Genomic DNA, 26,358 nt, shown 5'->3' with positions numbered 1-26,358 from the left:
TCTAAGAGGGATGCTGATTCTCATAAAAAAAAAAAATCCCCATCTTGGAATAAAGTTGTACATTATTACTACATGGTAGGGAGCAAGAGAACCAAGCCAGTCTGGTATATCTGAGGTAGAGGGAACACACATTTTCTCAGAAAACAAATACAGATAGTTAAGAATAAATCAACATATTTTAGGGCTAACGGTTGTAGAATTACCTTTGTTTTTCTTGTAACATTCAGTTTGATAGGAAATAAGGAAAGTAGGCTATACTCATTTAACCTCTAGTCATACAACAAAGCCCAACCTAGGCTAACAGCATTAATGAAAGTCAATGAAAGATCTAATTTTACTAATGAAAGGCTTAAACTGACTGTGCATGAAAGAAGTCCTTTAACAAGAGATTTACTTGGAGAAAGAGTGCATAAGAGAAATCTACTTGTGCTGAATTTACAGTACCTGCATATGGTCTGTACTTGCAGGAACAGTAATCTGTAGGTAATTCAATAAGAGACGTGTTTAGCCAATAGTTGGTTTCAGAACAAATTATTATTTATTTACCACTTCAATACTGGGCACTTACACCCCCTTCCTGCCCAGGCCAATTTTCAACTTTCAGCACTGTCGCATTTTGAATGACAATTGCTCAGTCATGCAACACTGTACCCATATGAAATTTTTATAATTTTTTTCACACAAATAGAGATTTCTTTTGCTGGTGAAAAAGAAGTTTTTCTTTTTTGCTAAATAAAACAAAAACATCTGAAACTTTTGAAAAAAACGCACTTTTCTTTGTTTCTGTTATAAACCTTTGCAAATACATAAAATGTATTCATAAATTTAGGTCAAAATGTATTCTGCTACATTTCTTAGGTGAAAATAATAATAATAATTGAATTTGTATTTTTTTTCAAATGTTTCTATTTTGTTTATTTTTTATTAAATTTTTTCTTTTTTTTACTATTTTATTTTTCAGCACACTGTGACCAAAGCAATACAATGTTACCATAGTAACATTGTACTACTCTGGGCAAGTGATCAGGTATTTTATTTTCTATTTAAACATTATGATTGCTAATATCAATGTATTTGCACTCATTGTTACTGAATGAACTGATTAATTCAGTCTTTTGTTGTGATTAGCTGAGATTGAGCAAAACTGATCACATGATACAGATGAGCTGTGATTTGGCCCTGTCTGTATCATGTGTCTACCTTGACCAGTCACAGCTAACAACAAAATTGTATACAATGGATGGCATGACAGGAATCCATCCATTGTATACAATTGACATGTGATCTGCTGTGATTGGTCACAGCGGTCACATGACACTGGCAACGGGCAGCCAGGCACCGGGTCCGGCTCGCACTAGATGCAGCCAGGCACCGGGTCCGGCTCGCACTAGATGCAGCCAGGCACCGTGTTCGGCTCGCACTAGATGCAGCCAGGCACCGAGTCCGGTTCGCACTTGATGTGGACACAGCCAGTGACAGATCGCGCTGCTGTGCTGCCCCGCGGCCACGTAACCGGCTCTTTTTGGCAGGACGTCTTATGACACCCAGTCACAAAGTATAACAAAATATGCCTACAACATGCAAAATCTGACTCTCTTCCTAGCAAATAAGCATGTACAATATGTATGCAATAAGTATACAAAACAGCTACTCAACTTGGACTTTCCATTGATGGAATCTTCTTCCAACTGCTTCCTCATCCATCTTCCGAACAAGTGTGTCTTTATTGTTACTCAAAACAACTCAGCACATGGCTTGTTCAAAACTCCTCCATCCCTACACCTGCTACCTCATTTCCTATGCTGCTCATAAATCAGTCAAATGGGTTCATATCAATAGAGGGAGCCTAGCTTCAAACAAAATGCATGTAACTTAAAAATCACATATCTACGCTTTAAAAAAAATCACCAACTAATCCAAAGCAACACATTCCGCCTCTTGATTCTTTACAGCATGATATGTGATAAACTATGAAACTTAGCAATTCTCAGCAGCTTTACAACCTTTGTACAGGAAAATGTGAAATAAACCCCCATATTGTAAAAGGGAGGAAAAAATTCCCTTTCGACCCCCATATGTTCTGAGTGATCAGACTTTTGTCCCTGGAAAGCTGCAACATTCTGTTGAGCAGGGTTAGCAATGTCCTTGACAGTCTGTGTAGATGGAAAGAAAATAAGTCTCAGATGAAAGTCCCTTGTCCTCCTGGTCATAAGGAAATTTTGAGGTGAAAGTCCACTCCAATTCAGCCATCATCAGGAAATCATCTGCATCTTCCTCAAGCTGTCTCCTCCTCTTCTGGTCTGCATAATCCCATCTGGCCTGGTCATCTGCTCTGCCTGCTCCACCTCTCAAATGTTCATTACCTGAAAAGAGTGAGAGACAAAACATATTATTTGTTCCTTCCAACTTTGCCAAAACACATAGCTCACTGCTCATATTTCTCTATCTGCCCATTGCAAACTGCAAAACTATTGTAGGGTGCCCAAAGTTCCTGGAGATTTCCAGCGGAAAGAACAAACCTGCATCTCTGTGCTGTCCTGGGAACACTAGCCTGCTGTTGCCTTCACAGCATAGCACTCTCTAGCAATGTGACCCAGTCTATGACAAAAAAACACCTAATGTGACTGAATCTAATTTTGCCAGCCATTTGCTTCTACCTCTCAAGCAAAGTTGGAATAGGAATCCCATTTATTTCCTCTTTAGGGACCCCCACCTTAAGTAAATCAGTCCATATGTGTCTCCTGGAGATCATAGGCCTTGCCTTCCTATTATCTGACCCAACTCAGCTATCACTCAGATTTACAGCTTCCCGTTTATAGGAAGTAACAGTGGTACATGTTCTACTTTTGCTTACAGGCTCAGGGCCTGTGTCCTTTGTTAGGGTATTAGACTTGTTTATGACGGCTGCACACCACTCATTCAAATCTTCAACTTGACCTACAGGGGTTTGAAGACACTTCAAAGCCACTGCAGGTTTGACTTTGAGTTCCCTAATTTCTAAATACTTTGCCTTGCTTGCAGTGTCTTCCAAACACTTGGTCATCACTACAAGCTGCTCTTTCAACAAGTCTCTTTCTACCTCTGACATATATACAAAACAGACATATATTTATATCAAAAGCAACACAGCCAGAAAGGTTTGGGTCAAAAAATGGGTTCATCAGGAAAAAACATTTTGATTATGTTTGGTTGCTTTCTTCCATTGAAGATCCAGTCTGGCCGGTTGTTGACTTGAAGCTTGGCCATTAGAGAGCTGTTGCATTCAGTGCTAGCAGGTAGATGGAGATCAAGATAGTTGTGACAACTGATATTCTCAAAATATTTTTTTTCTGAAAGTAGCCTTTTTCTTAGTCAGTCTTTTCATGTATTTTCTGTAATTATTCCATTTGGTAGCCTTTCCATAATCTTAACCATTGAACCATGGTGATTTACACTAACTATTCCTTCATAATGTACAATTTAGAGTTTTGGTTTACATGTTTTTAAATATATTATGCTAACCCACCAAACTGAAAAAAAAATATAGATAAGATTAGATGTTACATAGTTATAGAGTTAATCAGGTTAAAAAAGGACACGTCTACTGAGTGAGCTAAAAAGATAAAAATCAATTAAACACCTGCATCCAAAGATGAAAACAAAACTTTATAAAGCGTGGTTTAATTTGCTACAAAAGGGAAAAATTCTTTCATAAAACCCTGAGGCAAAAAGGTTATATTAAATATATTTGATACAAGATGATAAGAGACATGTATCTCATGCAAGTATCTCATTTGCTGTAAAATTGTAATTTATGATGTAAAGATGTATTGCTTTACCTTGTCTTTTGTTTAAAGAGTCAAACTTAAAAATGTTAACACATTTAATACAGTTTTAAACAGTAGATCAGTTTAGGATTGGCTAGATGATCATCTGATGTTTGGAGATATCTGTTGTAAATCAGGCTGTTCCAGGTCAGATGTTATCTACTAGTTTTATGCATACAATTTAAACTAAATTGTAACATTATTTTGTTATGTGTGTTTCAATCAGAGGGAAAAGGAAAGAAAGGTGTAACATATCCCGATGTTCTAGAATACGTGGAACCTAGAGGTAAGTTTTTTCCCTAACGCAATTTCTTTGAAACTGGTTTATCATGTTTATCACTAAGTAAAAAAAAAATAGATATCATCTACGTACTTTAGACATTTTTGACAAAACAATAATAGCTGTAGAAAATAAGTGTTTTTGTATTTGGGTAAGTGAACTTTTATAGTCAATATATGTATACCATATATACATTTTTATAGTATGCTTCATATAATTATGCCCCAGGAATGATCTAAATCAGGGCTTGAAATTTCCACTCGACCGCTCGCCAAATCCGAGGGGAAATCCCTTTGTGGCGAGCACAGATGGAGCGGGTGGCTTGCAATGCGATCCCCAGGCCCCAGGGATCGATTTGCGTTTCACTTGCGCTCCAAGCCTCACTGTGAAGCCGACTTCCGGTTTCCGACTTCCGGTTTCTTCTTCGCCGCCGCGGGGGACATGAGGAGAGGCCCGCTCTCCACCGCCTTGGCGGACATGATGCCCACTCTCCACCGCCTTGGGTAACATGAGGCCCACTCTACACTGCCTTGGGGGACACGAGGCCCACTCTACACTGCCTTGGGGGACACGAGGCCCGCTCTGCACCGCCTTGGGGGACACAAGGCCCGCTCTGCACCGCCTTGCGGGAAAATTACTTGTGTATGGCCAGCTTAAGGTGAGCTGCTTGCATGCACACTACAGGTCGTTACTCTATGTCACAGTTAGAGTGGAGCACCACTCAATTGTTTTAAGTTTTGTATAGAGAGAGAAAGGGCTAGAACATATGTATTTTACTGTTGTCTGTGTCTGGCCTGGTGAGATTACAGACTTGGAAATTGGTATAATGCCCATGTTGTCTGTGTTGTCTGTGTCTGGCCTGGTGAGATTACAGACTAGGAAATTGGTATAATGCCCCACCATTTACACTGTTTTTGCCAACATCCCAAATATTGAAACAGACAACAACTATGGAAATATCCCCCTGGGACTTTGAAAGGCAAAAAAAGTGTGCACACAGGTATAAAACAATAAATGTTTATTGCAACAAATTATTTTTTGCTAAAAAGAATCGAACCTCAGTGAGGTTGAGCTGCAGTACAACAATGCATGACTTAAAAGTAGAAAACATACACGGTGTGCATATCCTGGGGGATATGACGGGGTGGGGTTGGAGGCGGACCTGGGCAAGGTTGGGTGGGGAAACTGGTGGAGAGTAAGGTTTGTGCCTGGATAGTAGGTCTAGACTTGAAATTTTAAGCCCTAATCTAAATCATTAGTGATATGCCTAAACTCAATGCTATCACATGGCTTGCCAATCAAACCATATTTGAAGGAACATCCTATTTTTCAGAAAAGATTGACCATTCCTTTGAACAATGAAAGAGGCTTCCTCTATCAAAATAATTCACTGTATTAACCATGTGATCTAACCTTTTAAAATATATTTGTGGTCTATAGGTGGAAATAGCAACCCACCAAAACCCTACAATTTTACATGTTTCACCTTGCGGAATTTTGGTGGGGTGTTTGTTTCCAGCTATAAACAATAAATATACAGTCACCAGTCCAGGGGCGGAATGACAATTCATGGGGCCCCCGGGCAATAGCAAATCATGGGACCCCTGTGTCCTTGCCCACACTCAAACCACACCCAATAAAGCCTATGAAAGGTACCAGGGGCATCTCATGGGGCCCCCTACTGACCCTGGGCCCTCGGGCAGTGCCCGAGAGCCTAAATGGTCAGTCCGCCCCTGCACCAGTCACTTTATTAGGTACACCTGTTCAATTGCTTGGTAACACAAATTGCTAATCAGCCAATCACATGGCAGCAAATCAATGTATTTAGGCATGTAGATGTGAAAAGCAACTTGCTGAAGTTTAGGCCAAGCATCAGAAAGGAGAAGAAAGAGGATTTAGGTGACTTTGAACATGGCATGGTTGTTGGTGCCAGACGGGCTAGTCTGAGTATTTCAAAAACTGCTGATCTACTGGGATTTTCATGCACAACCATCTCTAGGGTTTACAGAGAATGATCCGAAAAAGCGAAAATATCCAGTGAGCGGCAGTTGTGTGGATGAAAATGCCTTGTAGATGTCAGAGGTCAGAGGAGAATGGGCAGACTGGTTGCTGCGACATTCAGACGGTAGGGTCAGAATTTGGCGTAAACAACATGAAAACATGGATCTATCCTGCCTTGTATCAATGGTTCAGGCTGGTGGTGTAATGGTGTGGGGGATATTTTCTTGGCACTAGCAAGGTGTACCTAATAAATTGGCCGGTGAGGGTATTTGAAATGCCTAATTACCATGAAAGGCCCAGTCATGAATTCTTTGAGAATTCTGCTACTCTTTTACTGAAAAACATTTTTATACTGCAGATTCAGAGAGCAACAGTCAGCTGTGATTGTGAGTACAATACAAAAAACAATACAATTCCCAATTGCTCATAAAGTATGTTGATCCTAATCTTGAAACTGGCCCAGAAAAAGAAAAGAGAGATATTGTTAAAAGTGCAACAGGAAAACATAAGTAGCTGGATATTTGATCACACTGACAATTATCCAACACTAATATAATAGACATCTAGAGAAGGCTTAGCATTTAAGTAGGATTTTGTCCATGGTTTGTATATAAGTTACTTAATGTTTGAAAGTCAAGGTCTCCTTGCTGCCTGTTTAACAAAAAACATGGTATTTACAGAGGTCAGTAACTTAAGCTGAAATTTAAAGTTGCAAATGAATCAAAGGAGGAACTCATCCATTTTCAGATGGCTCTGTCTGAGTTTCCAGTCAGCCAGCATCTCAAGTCTTGCAGATTCCACTTTGCTGTCATAGTTTTCTGGGATGAGCTTTTGAATTGTTAGTTAATTACTGGAGATTTTAGCTATTTTACATCCCTTTAAACTACTGTATGTCATACTTAGATTTTAATGTATAAACTCTCAAAGAAGAATTATGTTAATAAGCACAGCTACAAGTATTTCTATGATTGATATGATTTGAGAACAACCCTAGTATGTTTGGCTGTTATATGGGTGGACTGAAGGAAGGGCTGGTGCTGTTGGAAAATTATTATCCTTATTGATATAATCTTAAAAATATGAAAAAGCTTTTAAATCAATCTTATTATATTCTGTGAGTGACAGATGCTAAATTAATGCTGATCCTACTATGGCTAGAAAAAGAAAATGTTTTTTTTTTAGAAATCCCACAGAGAGAGGCACCATCTCCAGTTATTACCACAACTCAGTCAATTGTTACTACTACCACACCTACTACAACTCCAGAACCTACAACTCCACAGCCTACAACAACTCCAAAGCCTACAACCACCCCCACAACTACTACTACTACCACCACAACTACTACTACTACTACTACAACAGTCAGGACAAGACCTCCATTGGTACGGGCAAGAGATACAGGTAGGTAGGTTGGAATACATTTATAAAATTCTCTGACATAAGTTTGGTAGACAGGTGTTTATTTTCTAGAAATAATTCACAAATATGGGTTTCAATGTGATCCTGTGGAACCTATCCTTAGTTGAAGTGGATGCATTACTTTTATCAGGCTGTTTTTCTCATTACATTTACCTAGTAATTCTACAGAAGCACACTTCATGTCTCTTGGTGATTACATTAACTCCTTCACTACATTTAGGTAGAGAGCTATGGTTGTCACCTAGGCTGGACTTCAGACATATCAGTCAGCATCTGTTTCACACCTACACCTTATCTGAAAAAGACCATAAAAAGAGAAGGGATACAAGGCCTAAAGTAGTGCTATATAAATTAAATTTCAGAGAATGTCCAGTATTCAAAGATAAATATGATGGGATTAGTAGTTTACAGAAAAAAGACAAGCTTATTTTTGCTTAAGTGCACAGGAAGTAACAAGGACCATGCATTTTTGACAAGATCAACAGGAATTTCCTGTACTTGCTGAAAATGTTCAAGGGAGATGAGATCTTCTCCCATTTGCTTTATAAGGCCAAACGAATTGCTGCCCCTGCCCCCCTCCCCCCGTCAATTCTAGCACCCCCTTTCCCCTCCTCTCCTTTTTTTTCTTCTCCCCATTGTCTTTACTTCTCCTTCCTACATACATAAAATAGTACTAAATTTCCTCTCTCTAATCCCAAATACATACAGTTGTGTCCAAAATTATTCAACCCCCAATGCTGTAAAGGGGTTTAGGGACTATAGTGTACATTTGGAATTGTATTCAGAATCAAATCCTACAAGGACGTTGTAACTACCCAAATGCAACTAAAATGACATCAATTGTTTATGTAATACAGTAGTAAATGGTTCTTATGTGGTTTCTTCATTGCCACAATTATTCAACCCCTTAAAGACTACCACTCTGAAGAACAGAGGTTCATACAGGTGCTTTCCATCAGGTATTGAAAACACCTGTGGATGTCACCGAGCAGCAATCAAGCATAATAAGCACCAATTAGGCAGCTTTAAAATGACTGTGATACTCAGCTCCTTCTAGACATTTACTGGTGTGGTTACAAACATGGTGAAGGCAAGAGAATGGTCCAGGAAGACAAGAGAAGAGGTGATTTCTCTTCACAGGAAGGGCAATGGCTATAAGAAGATTGCAAAGATGTTAAACATACCAAGAGACACCTTAGGAAGCATCATTCGCAAATTCAAGGCAAAGGGCACTGTTGAAACGCTACCTGGTCGTGGCAGAAAGAAGATGCTGACTTCGACTGCTGTGCGCTACCTGAAGCGTAGAGTGGAGAGAAGTCCCCGTGTGACTGCTGAGGAACTGAGAAAAGATTTGTCAGATGTGGGTACAGAAGTTTCAGCCCAGACAATAAGACGCACACTGCGTAATGAAGGCCTCCGTGCCAGAACTCCCAGGCGTACCCCCTTGCTGTCTCCAAAGAATAAGAAGAGTCGACTGCAGTATGCCAAAAGCCATGTGGACAAACCACAAAAGTTGTGGGATAGTGTTCTGTGGACTGATGAAACAAAATTAGAACTGTTTGGGCCCATGGATCAACGCTATGTTTGGAGGAGGAAGAACAAGGCCTATGATGAAAAGAACACCTTGCCTACTGTGAAGCATGGTGGAGGGTCAATCATGCTTTGGGGCTGTTTTGCTTCTGCAGGTACAGGGAAGCTTCAGCGTGTGCAAGGTACCATGAATTCTCTTCAGTACCAGGAGATATTGGATGGAAACGTGATGCAGTCCGTCACACACCTGAGGCTTGGGAGACGTTGGACCTTTCAACAGGACAATGATCCCAAGCATACCTCCAAGTCCACTAGAGCATGGTTGCAGAGGAAAGGCTGGAACATTTTGGAGTGGCCATCGCAGTCACCAGACTTAAATCCGATTGAGAACCTCTGGTGGGACTTAAAGAAAGCAGTTGCAGTGCGCAAGCCTAAGAATGTGACTGAACTGGAGGCCTTTGCCCATGAAGAATGGGCGAAGATACCCGTAGATCGCTGCAAGACACTTGTGTCAAGCTATGCTTCACGTTTAAAAGCTGTTATAACTGTAAAAGGATGCTGTACTAAGTACTAAGATTGAATGTCACTTGGGGGTTGAATAAAACTGATAATGCTGTGAGCACAGAAAAGACATTTGTGGTTATTTCATTATAACTGTTATGTTATATTTGTCTGACCTACAAGTGCCTCTTTAATGTAAATGTAAGCAAGATGACTGAATGATCAAAAGCAATGTCAAACTGGCCAAAACACTCAATTTCAGTGGGGGTTGAATAATTTTGGACACAACTGTATATTGAAAAAGTGAATTAATGGATACATCAGATGAAAGAAATAATTTGCTTTTTACAGATATTGCAATAGTGCAATTACAGATAACTATGAAGGACAGGACATCTAGAAGTGAATCGACATAATGTACAGAGATAAGAAGTCAGATATCTGTGAGAAGCAATATGTACATGTAACTATCTATAATTTTGTTATGAAAATAAGCTTCAAATGGAGAATACCGGACGACTGATTGTTTTTCGTTGGAAACCCTCGTATTTCTCTACCAAACTTAATGAAAACACTGAAAGAGTATGGGGAAATATCAAACTTAAAAATTAATCCAACAAAATCAGAAATTTTAAATATAAATCTTAAAAATAGTGAAAAAGAAAAAATACAAGAAGAATTCCCCTTTGTGTGGAGAGAGAAAGAACTAAAGTACCTAGGGGTAAAATTGTCTGCCTCAACTAATAATATGTATAAGATTAATTACATCTCACTTTTAAATGAGATAAAAGAGGAATTGAAGAGGTTGGGAACTGGAAATCCATCTTGGATGGGCCGTATAAATCTGATAAAAATGATAATTTTGCCCAAAGTCCTATACAAGTTTCAAATGATCCCAATTAAACTTCCAGAGGTTTTTTTTAGGACACTAAGGAAAATGCTCTTGGGATATATATGGAGGAAAAAAAAACCGAGGATATGCTATGAAACGCTGACTAGAATTAAAGAGAGAGGAGGCTTAGGGCTCCCAGATTTTAAGAGATATTATAAAGCGACCTTGATCGCGAGAATCTTTGACTGGACTCATAACCCGGGGAAAAGTTGGGTCAAAATTGAAAATATACTGAGCGGGTCCAATCTGAACAGAATTATATGGTTACCTACACCTCACCGTGGACTAGATGTTAACACAAGTACATACACTTCTATTGTTTTAAAAGTTTGGCAGATGTTACACAGACAAAGGGGTTGGGTTTTTAACTCACAGTTAATGCCACTTAAAAATACAGATTACTTTGCACCGGGGAAGGAAGATATCACGGGGAATTGGATTATTAAACAGGATGCGCAATTGAGAGATATAATGGTGGGGGAGGAATTAAGATCTTATAGAGAGATGGTGAAATTAAAGGGAGAGGTTTTTAGTAGAATGGACGAGGTTCGATACCACCAATTAAGACACTTTTTTGAGAGTCTCCCAAAACCGGTGAGAACAAAAAAGGATTGGAATATATTTGAAAGTCTGTTAGACACACGGGGAGATGGGAGACATGGGGTTGCTAAAATATATAGAATCTTAACGGCACTAGACACTGACACAAAATTAATTTATATAGAGAAATGGGGAAAAGATATGGGGAGGGAGATCAGTGAGGAGCAACAGAGGAATATGCTTAGATTAATTCACGAAAATATTAGTATGAGAGAAGTGGAATTAAATTATAAGTGTTTAGTTAGATGGCACATTGCACCGAGTGTGGAGCACAAGATGAGTAGGGAGAACTCCCCATTATGTTGGAGAGGCTGTGGTGAAGTAGGTACACTATATCACATATGGTGGGAATGTTCAAAGATACAGGTGTTTTGGGGGAAAATCGTCCATTTAATGAGAAAAATTACTAAGATCGATGTTGGATTGGACCCAGAGTTATGCCTCCTTCATATATCTGAGCTCACAGTAAGATCATATAAGGACTCAGGGATTTGGCACTTTCTGAGTGCAGCTAAAAGCTTGATTCCTAAGTTCTGGAAAAAAAGGGAGGTCCCGACGGAAGAAGATTGGTTGATTAGAACGAATCAGTTATGTGAGATGGAAAGACTTTATTATACACACATAGATGGGATGGAGATATATCATAAAAAGTGGGGAAAATGGGAAGTATTTAGACAAGAACTCTTGATGAACAATGATTTTTAGAAATGAGTCTTAGAAAAAAGGGGAAAAAAAAAAAGGGATTGTGCTATATGTATATCTATTTTTTCTCTCTCTTTTGGATTTGAAAAGAAACGGCAGAGTGGGATGGAGGGGGGAGGGGGGACACTGGGATAGGTGTGGGCGGGGAGGGGCCTTGGGAGGGATTTGGGTTGTGGGAATTAAATAAATTATGAGGAACATAATGATTATCTTATGAAGAAATGCTTGTTAATTATATCTGATTGAAACCTAATAAATATTTATAAATAAAAAAAATGGAGAATACCATGTCTTAAGCTGAGTACACACAGATCAAACTTTTGACCTGTGTGCAGCTCTTCCCATTAATGTTAGACTAAGGACGATCATTTGATCGGCTTTTGTCAAACGGGGCTGCTGGAAAACCATCGCTGATAAGTGTATTCTGACAGTGGAGAGGAAATAATTTCTGTATTATAGAAATTGCAGTAGTACAATTACAGATAACTATGAAGGACAGAACATCTAGAAGTCAATAGACTTAATGTGCCAAGAAAAGTTGTCAGTATGAGATATCCGTGAGAACTTAAGATGCAAAATGTACATATTACTATTTACTATGTTATTATGAAAATAAACTTTAAATGAAAAATGTCATGTCCTAAGCTGGGTACATACAGTACAAATCAAAATTTGGCCAGTTCAGCAGGGACAGGCTGAATTTTGATCCGTGTATAAAGCTTCCAGTTAGTGTTAGATAGAGGCCAATCATTAGATCAGCTTCTGTTGAATGGGACTATCGAAAAACTTTCTTCGACCACCAGCTTGCAGTCAATCTGCCGCATCGCTTGTCAGCATATTCTGACAGCAGAGAGTCCCCATTTTCAGAATACATTGTCCCAGAGGAGGGATTCCTGCATCCACCTTGGATGCAGAAATCTGTTAGTTTTTCTTTCGTTCAGCCCACTGGCTGAATGAAAAAAATCTAACCTTGTATAGCAAGCTTTACAGTATATATTGATGGTTTTATGTATAAAATGTCTTTGTTAAATAAAGAGCTTAAAAAAGTAAAACTGATATGGCCAACACATCTAAAGACTGTTAAGTATTCAGTTATATTGTTTTTTTTTTATTTCTGGGTTCAGGTATACATTTAGGATAATGTTGGAATGCTACTATCCACGTTGCAAGCTGCAACACCTTTTTTCCATGTAATAAAGTTACAATACTTTACTACTTCAGTTTGATTTTGATGTGTTGGCTATCATTGTGTTGTTGCACCATATAAAAAAACTTGATTCTGTATTCAGTTCGTAATTATCTGTGTACACGGGAGGCAAGTGACTGAAAACAATAGGCTCTCCACAGTGACAACCAATTCCCAAAGACTTGAGGCTGCCCAAGGTGGTAGTCTAGGAGCTGATACTCTGTAATTTTTTATTTAAAGGAGAGCAAAAAGGTATTTTTTTACACAAAATAATGCTTTGAATTGGTAATGATGACATGTGACATCAATGATAATTCCACATTATCTTACTTATGAACACACTGAGTATAAACAAATATTTAATACTGGAGGTTGGTACTATACTTAGCAACAAACTAAAACCTGAATAAAGGCAAAAAGTGACAATGTCTGTTTTTTTACCAACTTCCCCCCCTCTCATCAAGCATTGGCAGCTGTTAAGACCTCATTAACAATTTCATATTTTTTTTTGTAAGATCCTAAAAAGTACAGTAGTGGTAAAAAAAATATGTAGCAGCCAATCACAACTTGCATTTTCAATATGTTTGATATCAGTAACGTAAGATCAAAATTATTTCAAAGAATTATTACACACAAGGGGGAGATTTACTTAAAGTGGAGCACTCAAAATCTGGTACAACTGTGCACGGTAGCCAATCAGCTTCTAACTTCAGCTTGTTTAATTAGGCTTTGACAATAAATCCTGGAAGCTGATGCCTGCACCATATTTTGCACCATGAGCTGCACCATATTTTGCATGCTCCAGTTTTACTATATCTCCCCCAGTGTGAGTCATATTTGCACCTGCATTGAATTGCCTTGCTAAATAAATCTATGATTCTTTTTTTTCTTTGAATTAATTAGTTAATTTTGTTTTTTGATTCTTTTTAGTTTGTGGATTTATATCATTATTGGTTTGATTACGTAGGTAATTTTAAATATATTGCAAATTAATAATTCAACATAATTTTCATTTTAGCAGCAAGTAACATACATCCAGCGTTCACCTCAGTTGTTGCTGCTCAATCAAGTAAGTGTTTGACACAAGACAGCTTATCTTTGTACTTGAATTAAATAAAATCATTACAGTTTTTGCATTTGTAAAATTGTAAATTGGACTGATGTGGGTGAATATTTCAGGGCAAGCCATGCCGGCTCCACATGGAAGAGCTCCAAATCAAGGTATGCTGTGTCACATATTGTTCTGAAATGTTAAAGTGAAACTGTACATAAACAACTAGCTGCATATTTGAAATACAGTATACAGTATACTTACCTGCCAAAATAATTCTGAAGTTTCGATTTTGCTATTTTCATACATTTTACAAACTACATAGCCAAGCAGATATTGTACACGGTTCATGTTTAAAGCTCAATTTCAGGCTCTGTACCCCTCCCCCACACATACACAAATGACCCTCTTCCGCTTGAAGCCCCCACAAAGTATATATGTAATGCTTTTATTTTAATCTACTTACCATTTTTTGATGGTCAGTCATGTGATGCATCAGGTCCCCTTATGATACAATATTCTCCATTGGTGGGCAGTCCTTGGAGATGAGAAAGTGGTATAGAATCATCACATCATCACTGCTCTTTGAATAAATACAAAATAAATGCATGGTATCTTGATGATGCCTCCTAAGGGTGCAGGCCCATGACATCTTTCATTCACTATACTGTATGTAATACACTGCGTATATTGATAGGGCTATATAGGTACCTGTAATAAATAAATAAATTCACAGTGAATAAATAAAGTAAAGTCCTCAGTAAAGCACTTAAGCTAAGTGACATTGGGGATCATTTAGTCCAGGGGACCAAGGGCATCTTGTGGCAGAATAGGAGGTGGGCAGCAATATTGCAGCCTGGGCTGCGTTTTTATAACTTAATACTGCTGGGAGGCAAACTTATTTTCTAAATATTTAGTCCAGTGATTTTCCATTTTTGCAGTCAAATTTTACCCCACTACATGTGTTGTATGTGTTCCCATTCACACCACCTACCTAAAAAAAATAAAAAAAATATTTCTTACAATGTAGAGGTTTCTTAGGAAATTATGTCATGGTAGACTGCAAGCATTTCTGAACAAGTTCATATTGAGGCTGTCCCAATAGAAATTCTTAGGTCCGGCTGAATTTCCTCTTATTAACATACTATGCAGAAGGCAAGCTTCAAAATTTAAACAGGGTTAGGACAGACACTGTTCAAATTCTAATTTACAACTGATCATCGGACAGCACAGTACAGACAGGGTTCATTTTTGCAAAAGATAGCTTCCCAGCCCCGTCATAAACAAAAAGAACTAAGACAAATTTTTCTCTCTTGGAAAAATGTTATTGAATTAATTTTTAATATTAAAAGCAAACTCCCCCTGGGGGGGGAGGGGCCTAAGCATGACGCTGTGAGCAGCGTGTGCTCCGAGCACCCCCATGTCTGTATAAAATGTGAAGGATACCGATCTCTATCATTGACTACCCTGAGATACCCGAAATAACCGAGACCTACCAGCAGAGCCCCAGTGCTCGGGAAACGTGCAGGGCGGGCAGTCCCGGTGGTGACTGGCGGAGTCGGATGTATGAATCAGCCGAGGACCTGGGGGCAGAGGCTGCAGGGAGCCCAGAGATTCTGGCGGTTCAAGATCAGGCGGAGGAGAAGGTGGTCTGGAAGGCAGGTGGGAGAGGACCTTCTATACCGCTGGACAGCTGGAAGGGTCCGGGAGAACAGGCTGGATTACGGACGAAGAATAACAGGAGAGTGTGAAGGATAACCCTCTGGGGAGGAGATACCAAGCATAAGCAATCTAGAGACCCCCCAGAATTTCGGCAGAGCACAGAGTCCCCCCTATAGATGTATTTGGAGTCGGATGTGGAGTGAACAGAGACTGATGGGTCCTGAATGGTGGACACAGAAGGTAATGGTGAGTTGCCGTGGGTAACAGCAGGACTTTTTAATCTGTTGTCAGATCTGATACCTGTGTTTTCTGTAATATATCAAATGTAAATGCATCTAAACGGAAGGGAGCAACAGAAGACTAACGTAGGGGGGTTCTTTTAGATCGATGGTGGAACTGCTTGTTATCCTTATTGGCCGATAAATTAATTGGAATATCGATAGAAGGGGCTATTAACCTCTTGCCGACCGCGCATAGCCGAATGACGGCTTCACCGCGGCCGGCCAGTTCTGAGTGGACGTCATATGACGTCCTCCCAGAACGCGCTCTCCTGGGGCACGCACCCGGCGATCTCCGTGATCGCTGTGTCCTACGGACACAGCTGATCACGTGATGTGGTGAAAGGCCGATCCCACCGGCCTTTTACCACGTGATCAGCGGTGTCGAATGACACGCTGATCACAGGGAAATGCAAGTGCCGGTTCTCGGCTGCACTTTCCTCACGCTGTCAGATCGTGAGGAAAGTACTGCCGAGAACCGGCAGTTGTCAGAGCGGGGATCGGCACCGATCATCAGGGCACTGATGATCAGTGCCCTGATGATCGGTGCCCAGCAGTGACACCCGCAAGTTCTGCCCAGCAGTGCGCCCACTAGCCCCACCCACCCGTGCCCAGCAGTGCACCCACCTGTGCCCAGCAGTGCCCCCAGCAGTGCACCCACCTGTGCCACTCTGCAGTGCCACCTACCTGTGCCCAGAAGTGCCACCTACATGTGCCCAGCAGTGCCACCAACCTGTGCCCACCCACCTGTGCCCACCAGTGCCACCCACCTGTGCCCACCAGTGCCACCCACCTGTGCCCACCCACCAGTGCTGCCCACCAGTGCCGCCCACCAGTGCAGCCCAGCAGTGCTGCCAGTCAGTGCCACCAGTCAGTGCCCAGGGGTTGTGCCAGTCAGTGCCGCCAGTCAGTGCCCAGAAGTGATGCCAGTCAGTGCCGTCTATCAGTACCCATCATCAGTGTCACCTATCAGTGCCGCATATCAGTGCTGCATATCAGTGCCGCCTATCCGTGACCCCTAATTAGTGCTGTCTATCAGTGCCGCCTATCTGTGCCACCTCATTAGTACTGCCTATCAGTGCCCTTTAGTGCTGCCTATCAGTGCCCATCAGTGCCGCCTATCAGTGCCCATCAGTGCCGCCTCATCAACGCAAATCAGTGAAGGAGAAAAAATACCTGTTTGAAAAATTTTATAAAAGAAACAAATAAACTTTTTTTTTTTTTTCAAATTTTTTGCACTTTTTTTAATTTATAGCGCAAAAAGTAAAGCGCCCAGTGGCGATTAAATACCACCAAAAGAAAGCTCTATTTGTGAGAAAAAAATGATCAAAATTTCATATGGGTACAATGTTGCATGACCGCGCAATTGTCAATCAAAGTGCGGCAGCGCTGAAAGCTGAAAATTGGCCTGGTAAGAAAGGGGGTATAAGTGCCTGGTAGGCAAGTGGTTAAAGGACTTTCCTCGGGGGGACGCTTGTATAACAGAGAACCAGTGTGGAGACGAATAGGAGAGTAGCAAGCTGACAGTCACAGGAATACTGAGATAACAAAAATAATAAGGGAGCCGAACCAGGAATGAAGGGCAAACAAGCTAAAGGAGGGGGCTTAAAAATCCCCCAACCGAATGCAAAAGCTACAACAATTACAAATTATATGCAGGAGAAAAGTCCAGAGACCCGAATTCAATAAAAACAACAAGAAGGAGCCAGGAAGTTTGATGGGGACCATTCCAGACTGTTATCTGGGTTCTGGGATGAGATAGTCCTAGAGACGTGATAGTTCGATTCCATCATTTTGCAGACAGGGAAAGAATATGGAAAAGTCTGCGGGACACTATTAAAATAAAGTGTGAGGAAACAAAATTGCAGATTTTTGCTGACATCTGTTCAGAGACACTGGCAAGAAGAAGATCTTTGAAACCACTACTGGAACATATGAGAGAGAAAAAAGTTTGTTATAATTGGGGCTTTCCAGCATGCTTGATTGGCTGGAAAGACAGGAAATCAGCAAGATTGAGGTTCCCTGAAGACTTTAGTGACTTCTGTGAGAAACTTGACTTACAAAAAATAGAACTTAAAGGGTATTCAGTGGGTTTTAATGGGAGCGGGGGGCAGGAAGTAGGAAAATGGCAGCAGGTAACTAGGAAGAAGAAGTAGTGGGACTGGGTGTGGTGGGTGGGGGTTGGTGAATAAAGTCGGAAAGTGGGGGTTTGGGGGTAGGGAGAAGAGTCCCTAGGTATAGGGCAGTGGAGTAGATATGGCTCCTTTATTTCTGGCTTCTCGTCCCTCCCCCTCACTTTTTTTTTTTTGATTTTTCTCCCACCCTGCCGTCCCCCTTCCCCTCTCCGGTATCTCGGTTTCCCCCGCTCTTGGTACCTCCCTGCCTAAGTGTGATCATGGTTGGGATAGGGGGAGAGATAAAGAAAATTTTGTGTAAAGGGGCAGCCCGGAGGCCAAACATGCTGTCAGACTCCAATCTAACTAATGTTGAGAACTAGGGATTGGAGTAGGCGTGTGTGTTTTGAGTCTCACCCTATATTAGGAATCAATAGTGGAATCGATCCATGACAGTTTCCAGGGCTGTATGTAGGCTATGTGGGTTTTAGAGGGGGGTATGGGGAGGGAGAGGGTGGGAAGAGGGGGGGTCATTGGGGAAGGGGAGGAGAGGGTAAGAGGTGGGTGAGAGGTAGTTGGGGGGGGGGGAAGTCCAGTTTTTAAGGTATCTATATCTGTGTCCCTGGTGTGGGCAAATTGATAAGATAGAGAAGGAATGATATAAATAAGTTTGATCAAGTTTATGACTTATAGTGTGAAAGGATTAAATTCCCCGATAGAAAGACAGAAGATTCTCAGGGAAATATACCAACTCTCCATAGACATAGTGTAAGGGACCGCCCGGCGGTACCACCAGCGCTCCACTGAGTAGGCGTCCCCAGAGCACGGAGTCTAAGTCCCAGGGCACTTGTTCACCAGGGCCCCTGATGGTGGGGATGGACTTGGAGCACCCTGAGACCAGGTCGTGACTACTGGTTATACCTGTCAGTGGTAGTGGTATATGCCAGGGGCTCCCACGTAGGAAAGCCTGATATGAGGAGGTCTGAAGACCCCGCTGAGAGGGATGGATGGATGGCTGAGCAAGTGCGAAGTCAGGCAGGCCGGGTCGGTAACTAAGAGGACGGTGCGGTACAAGGCAGCGGGCAGAGAATAGTCGGGTCACACGCCACATCAGCAACAGCAGGTCAGATCCAATAGGGAGCATCCAGGAGAGAGGTCAGGCAAAGCAAGGGTCAGGACAGGAGAATATAGCAAGTTCAGGTACAATCCGGGTCAATAACTCACAAGGCACAGGTTCGCAGGTTCAGGAATACAGGGAAGACCAGAAGGCACTGAATGACAGCTCCGGGCCATTTAAGTATCCCGCCCTGTGCTGTCATTGGTGCCACGCACGCACCCGCGATCTCTACTGCGCATGCGCAAACTCGATTGCCTCGGTCGGCCAGGTCCCAGTGCCCGCGGCCCTGCACAGGGTGGTGCACTGCGCCTGCGCCGAGCCCAGCGCTGCGGCGATCCCCGACACATAGTGTTCCTACAAGAGACACACATAACGCACGATACAAATGTTAAGTTGTATTCAAAGTACTATTCAACATAGTATTATGCTGATTCCCCAGTTCTATTAACTGGGGAATCAGCATAATACTATGTTGGATAGTACTTTGAATATAACTAAAGGATATAGCTATAACTATAGCTAAAGGAGTTGCAATCGGGTTTTCAAAAAAAAAGCTTCACCCTGGAGGGGAGACTGGAGGACCCAGAGGGCTGGTTTCTTTTCCTGAAAGGAAGACTACAAGGAAAGGAGTACACATTAGTTAATATTTACTGCCCAAATAAAAACCCAGTAACTTTCCTGGAGGATATGTTAAGAAAAATCTCTGAATATAAACGAGGCAATCTGGTTGTGGCAGGAGATCTAAATTTGTGTATAGGTCTGGATTTGCATGCGTCAACTGGTACAATGAGAGAAGGGGGTAGGTGTCAGGGCTCCAGGGTATGACCAGAGGTATGTGACTGACGCAGGGAAATGCAGGCTTCAGATAAGTTATAAACAATATAATTTATTAAAGACTAACAATACATAAACGCAGTGCAATACTAAAACATAACACAGTGCAACCAAACCAAACCACCCACAGATAACAATACATACAATGCAAGCGTCGTCAGGCAGGCCGCGTCAATAACAAACGGGCAGGTAGGAACAGGAGGAGCAGGCAGAGAGTAGTCAGGTCACGAGCCGGGTACAGCAACTAACAGGCAGGTAGGTACAGGGGGTCAGGCAGAGAATGGTCGGGGTCACAAGCCAGGGATCAGAGCAGGAGAAGTCAGCAGAGGTCAGGATCAAGCAGGGTCAGCAACGAATCAGACAGAGACAGGGACAGGAATGCAGGAACAGGATACAGGGCCCAGGAAAAACACACACACCAAGGCAAAGACTGCAGGTCTGGCCATCACTTAAATACACCTGCATAAGCAGTTTCAGGTGTTTGGCTGGCTGCAGGGTTGGGTCTCTGATTGCTGGGAGCACCTGCTGGCCAGCCCTGGTACTGCAGCCCACAAGGCAGGTGAGTCCCACCATTACTGGCAAGTCCATTCCTGACAGTAGGAAATTAAAATTTTTGAAGAGGTTATTATACCAAGGCCAATTGTCAGATACCTGGAGAGCAAAACATCCAAGAGAAAGAGATTATATCTTCTCTCCAGTACACAGAACATACTCAAGATTGGATTATATATTGCTTGATCACAGACAATTGGAGTTGTTGGTTAACTCCAAATTTGAAGTTATATCTTTTTCTGATCATGGTCCTGTCACGGCAAGACTTCAGGTTGGTATAGAGCAAGGTAAAATAAATACGTGGAGACTAAATGAGACACTCATGCAAGATCCTGAAACAGTGAAAAAGATAAGGCAGGAAACGGAACACTTTTTTGAGTTTAATGAGACCAAGGAGGTGTTGTTAACCACAGAGTGGGAAGCTCATAAGGCATATATTAGAGGAATACTGATAGCGATAGGGTTAAAATAAAAGAAAGAAAGGGGGAAAAAAATAAAGAAGGTGACGAAAGAGTTATACAGATTGGGGCAGCTACATAAAAGGAATGGAGGTATGGACATACATCAGAAGATAACCTTAAAATAGAAGAATTAAAATATGTTACGGAATAGGAGGTGAGGAGGATATTTAACAGGGTATCAAAAGAAAAATATCAGTGGGGGAAAATACCCAGAAAATATTTAATGAGGAAGTTAAAAGAAAAGAAAATCCAAAAATGTTATTGATAAAATCCAAACAGATAAAGGAGAAAGTGTTTATTCCACCACTGATATTGCTAATAGGTTCCAAGAATATTATAGTAGGTTATATAATGTGAGTTCCAGAAATCAAAAAGAAAGGGATGAAGATATGAAGAGAAAGAGGCAGAAATATTTAGAGGAGGTGGAGATGCCGAGAATAGCAGAAGATAAATTAGTTGTCTTGGAGAGAATTATAACCCTGGAGAAAGTTAATCTGGCCCTGAAGAACACGGCCTCAGGAAAGAGTCCTGGTCCGAATGGATTCACTGTAGGTTATCTTAAAAAATTTAGAGATCTTCTGGTTCCTAAAATGTGCGGTTATATGAATGCAATAGGAGAGGGGATGCAAATGAGGGAAGAATCACTGCAAGCACATATAACTATTATACTCAAAGAGGGAAAGTTCACAGTGTGCCAGCTATAGACCCATATCCCTATTAAATGCTGACACAAATGTATATGCTAAGGTCTTAGCAATTAGAATGAAGGAGCTGATACCAGAGTGGATACACCTGGATCAGGTAGGATTTATTCCGAGAAGAGAGGGACGGGATAACAGTCTCTGATCTTTGCTTCTTTTACAAAAAGCAAAGAGGGAGAAGGAGCCGACAATATTCCTGTCTATAGATGCCGAGAAGGCTTTTGATAGGGTTGACTGTGGTTCTATGTTCAATACGTAGAAGCCTTGGGACTAGGGCCCAAAATGCTGAATTTGATAAAAGGGCTATATAATAGACCTATGGCGGCGGTAAAAGTTAATGGCTCCCTCTCTCAATCACTTAAGATGTACAATGGTACGAGACAGGGATGTCCACTGTCTCCACTCTTGTTTGTTTTATCATTAGAACCTATCTTAGCAAGGGTCAGATGGAGTGTAGATATAGGAGGAATAAATATACGGTATGTGGAGAACAAGGTAGCAGCATACACAGATGAAATGTTATTTTATGTAACAATTCCTAGAATAACTTTGGCTAATTTAATGAGATTATATTGAACGAATAGAGTGAGCTGTCAAATTTGAAAATAAACCCCACAAAATCAGAGGTTTTAAATATCAACATTCCAAAGCAAGAGAAGCTGAGTCTTCAAAAAGAGTTTCCATTCACTGGGAGGGAAAAGGAAAAAGGCTACCTGGGAATAAAATGAATGCCCTCAATAAAAAACTTATATCAGGCAAATTACATCCCTTTAATAAATTATATAAAAGATGAGCTGGGGAATCTTTCATAGGGAGGAGCCTCTTGAGTAGGTCATATAAATTGGGTAAAGGTGGTGATATTCCCAAAAATTCTTTATAAGTTTCATATGCTTCCAATAAGCCTGCCAGGGTCCTTTTTTGCGGTAATAAAGAAATTGAATCTTAGGTTTATATGGGCTAATAAGAAACCAAGAATGAGATATGACGTTTTGTGTAGGGTGAAAAGGAATGGGGAATTGGGGTTGCCTAATGTTAGGAAATATTATTTAGTGGTATTATTAACATGAATAGTAGATTGGACATTTAATTCACTAGGGAAAGGATGGGTAAACATGGAAGGAACACTAAGTAAGGTACAATTAGGGAAGATTGTATGGATTCCACATAAATTTCATACACTAGATGAGAATATCAGTCCTTTAACAAAAAAAGTGTTAAATGTCTGAGATAGAATTTATAAGCAGAAAGGATGGAAATATAATTCCGTGCGCATTCCTATGGTGGGTACTGAGTTTTTCCCTCCAGGTAAAAATATAATTTTTGGTAAAAGGATTAAAGATAAAAATGCCTGTTTGAAGGATATTTTGATTAAGGGGAATTTATACACATTTCAAGAGTTTAGGAAAAAAAGTGATTTATTTTTCACATTAGATGAGTGGCGATATGGACAATTAAGACATTTTGCTGCATCGCTCCCTCATCCACTGAGAACTGAGGAGAATATGTATCCATTTGAAAAACTGCTGAATGCTAATACAGCCCTGAAACAAGCTACCTCTAGAATTTATGTCTCTTGACATGGAGGGATCCGATTCTCCTGGGATCTTGGAAAAATGGGAAGGGGAGCTTGGAACAAAACTGAAGGAACAACAAAGTGATAACATATTTAAATTAACACATTAGGTGACAAATATGAGCACGGTAGAAATGAACTATAAATGTTTGTTGAGATGGTATATTACACCGAGTGTGGCACATAAGAGGCAAGCAGCTCTTTCACCTTTTATGTTGGAGAGGTTGTGGGAATAAGGGTACAATGACACACATATGGTGGGATTGCCCAAAAATACAGGGTTTTTGGAAGGAAATAATTCATGGTATAGAGGAAATTAGTGGGACTATTATACTAAGAGACCCATGGAAGTGTATATTTTATCTTGAGTTTGCAGGTAAACAGGGTAAAAAGAGGTTGCTTTACCACTTAATTAGTGCGGCCAAGGGTTTGATCCCCAGGTTGAGGCAAGCTCTGGAGCCACCAAGAATAATTGATTGGTTAAACAGAGTGGAAAAAATTTTTAGACGGAGGAGCTATGTCATTTGGAGGAAGATAAAGAGGAAGAACTTAGGAAAACGTGGGGTTGCTGGTTAGAATATAAAACATCTAGGAGATACTTGGAACAGGTTAGGAGTGCAGGGGAAAAAAGCTTGGGGAGAGCATGATGGAAAACGTGAATGTAAAAATGGGTGTAAGAAGGAAAGGGACTCGATAATGACAGATAAATATAAGAGGAGTAGAAGTTAGTTAATTGGACCTGGACAGGGGTGGTTTGGGGAGGTAGTGGGAAGTAAGCTGGGTGATAAGTAGTTGTAAAATGTGATTGTACTGGTGATTGTGAATTATAACGGGTTTTTATATGTTTTTGTATTGGAAAAGTTAACAATAAAAATGTATAATAAAAAAAGCAAACTCACCTATCCATCCAAGTCTCCATACTTTATTTTCCTGAGAAATCATTTTGAAAAATACCCCCTGGAATATCTGGCAGTGGCCATCTTCAGTAAAGGCAGATGATTCATGTATCATTTACTTCCATCTGCCCTTAGCTCAGCCAAGATCCCTCCCTCCCCTCCTGAAGACGGCTGAGGCCATCCTCATACAAGATTCCACGTGCAGTTAGAGTGGCATCCTTCTCACATCGCGCTTACTAGACTGGATATTATTGTGAACATCGCTCTCCCTTCATTCCAGTGAGGTGATCATTCAGCTCCAGCTTGGAGCAGCGCCATCACGCTACACATATCGTTTTACAACCCCATCCCCTGTTCAGTGAGCAGGGAGCTGACTCTGGAAATAATAATTCTATGGAATGGAGCAGTATTGCTAAACTGGAAAGTAGCGGTATGATCTTACAGACTATCACAAGTGTGGCCAAATTTACAAATCCTTAGGCAGGTAAACTATAAACATATTTAGAGTTATTTCATGTGTATTATTATTATATGTGTTTAACTGTTTGCCTGGAGTTCCACTTTAATGTAACCAAACTGAAATTCAGACCATTCAGCATTGTTCATTGCAATCTTTTTTAAAGTTGTCAGGTCACCAGCTACTTATGCAAGCAGTCGACAGATAACCAGGAGTAATCCAGGTAAGAAAAATAATTAAAGCTTACAAGTAGATATACACCCCCAAATAGTTCTAAAATATCAAATTGATAGTTATAAAGACCTGAATACAGCAATCGACTAATGTAGCTAAGACACATTCCCATATGATTGCACAAAGAACTTCATTAGCACATTGAGTAATCCCTCTGCTCTCTGCTCCTGTCAGCAATGTCTCTGCACAGTTACTCCTGCTGTTGCCCCTTCCTGTCCCACTTTGACTTTACAATGGATTACAGGAGGTTTAGCTTTAATAGAAATGTAAACCTTCACAATGTACTTTATTTTCTCTGTTTTGGTCTGTTAAATACACAATGAAGCATTTTGTTATGTTTATTCAATAAGTGCAGTAAAAGTACATGTTGATCCTGCCAGAAATTCAGAAATGTAAGCACTGTTGTCAGCCCAACCCTGTACAGTTTTCCTCTTTCTCCTACTAGTGATTAGAGATGAGGTTAAAGTTAGCTGCTACTATAGTTTGACGCAAAGGCAATTCCTTTGGGTTTGCATTTTTTGTGCACTTTAACTGCATGGCCTTTAAACTAAGACCAGCAGGCTTAGATGAACCAATAAAGAGGGCCTTTGGATAATCCAGCCCCTCACTATAAAAGGTGGAGGGGGGGCACAGCCATAGTGTCAGTGAATTGAAAGCTGTAGTGGAGAAAGCAGACAGACAGAAATCTTTGAGTAATTAACCACTTTGCTGCAATTTTTGTTATTGTTATTATTATTGGGGGCTTTTTATCTTTCATTTTATTTTGAAGTCAGTGGTCCCTATTAGCCGAATTTCCAAATCATAACAGTACCAAATCTCAAGAAATCCAAAATAAATTATATCAAAACAAATTATCTGAATTTGAATTTAAATACGAATGTAAATTTGAATTTGAAAATGAATTTGAGTTTGAAATGGAAACCTATTGCAATGAATACAGTAAGGTCTAAAAATGAAATAAGATGATGATTCCTACTTAGGCTGCTTTATAGAATAGAAAAAATAGAATAGAAAATAACAGAATAGAATGCAAAGAATAGAATAGAAAAGAATAGAAAATAAAAGTATAGAAAGGAATAGAATAGAAAAAAATAGAATAGAATAAAATGAAAATAGCCACCTTCTGAGATTCAAACTTCAAATTTTGATTTTGATTAAAAAATAATATAAATATGAAACATCCAAATATACAAAATAAATTCCAAAAAGGAATCATTCTAATATAACGAATGATTAAATTAAAGTATTAACTTAACAAATGAATCCGAATTGAAACAAAATAAATTCTTCCATCATGCACATCTCTAGTGACAATGCTGCTCCTCCATAGAATAGCAGATTGAGTGAGCATTAACACCCTAAAACAAATTACTGGCAGGATCACAAGGTAAAAAAAAAGGAAAACATGAAAACTGATGCAACCTAACAAGCTGCAATATATTACATTTTCTTCCTGGGTTTAGAAACACTTTACGGTGATAAAATTAGGCTTCCTGGGTTTAGCACCA

The 26,358-nt window shown here is 40.4% G+C and overlaps 1 protein-coding gene across 4 annotated transcripts in view; it reads left to right on the top strand.

Moving 5' to 3' along the window:
• The window catches only part of VIT (vitrin), a 177,370-nt gene that overhangs the window by 114,555 nt on the left and 36,457 nt on the right, over positions 1 to 26,358 (top strand). For 3 of the 4 annotated variants that reach the window (XM_089694254.1, XM_089694251.1, XM_089694253.1), the window contains 5 exons: positions 4,033 to 4,092; positions 7,270 to 7,491; positions 13,939 to 13,989; positions 14,100 to 14,141; positions 24,783 to 24,839. In XM_089694254.1, the coding sequence (XP_089550380.1) occupies positions 4,033 to 4,092; positions 7,270 to 7,491; positions 13,939 to 13,989; positions 14,100 to 14,141; positions 24,783 to 24,839 (432 nt within the window). The remainder of the gene's footprint in view (positions 1 to 4,032; positions 4,093 to 7,269; positions 7,492 to 13,938; positions 13,990 to 14,099; positions 14,142 to 24,782; positions 24,840 to 26,358) is intronic. The other variant, XM_089694255.1, reaches the window with a different exon arrangement.

This window comes from Staurois parvus, unplaced genomic scaffold, assembly GCF_062004578.1.
Source record: "Staurois parvus isolate SC_StPar_1 unplaced genomic scaffold, SC_StPar_1.0 ptg000657l, whole genome shotgun sequence".
NCBI classification, from domain to species: domain Eukaryota; kingdom Metazoa; phylum Chordata; class Amphibia; order Anura; family Ranidae; genus Staurois; species Staurois parvus.
This window is presented reverse-complemented; position numbering and strand designations above follow the sequence as displayed.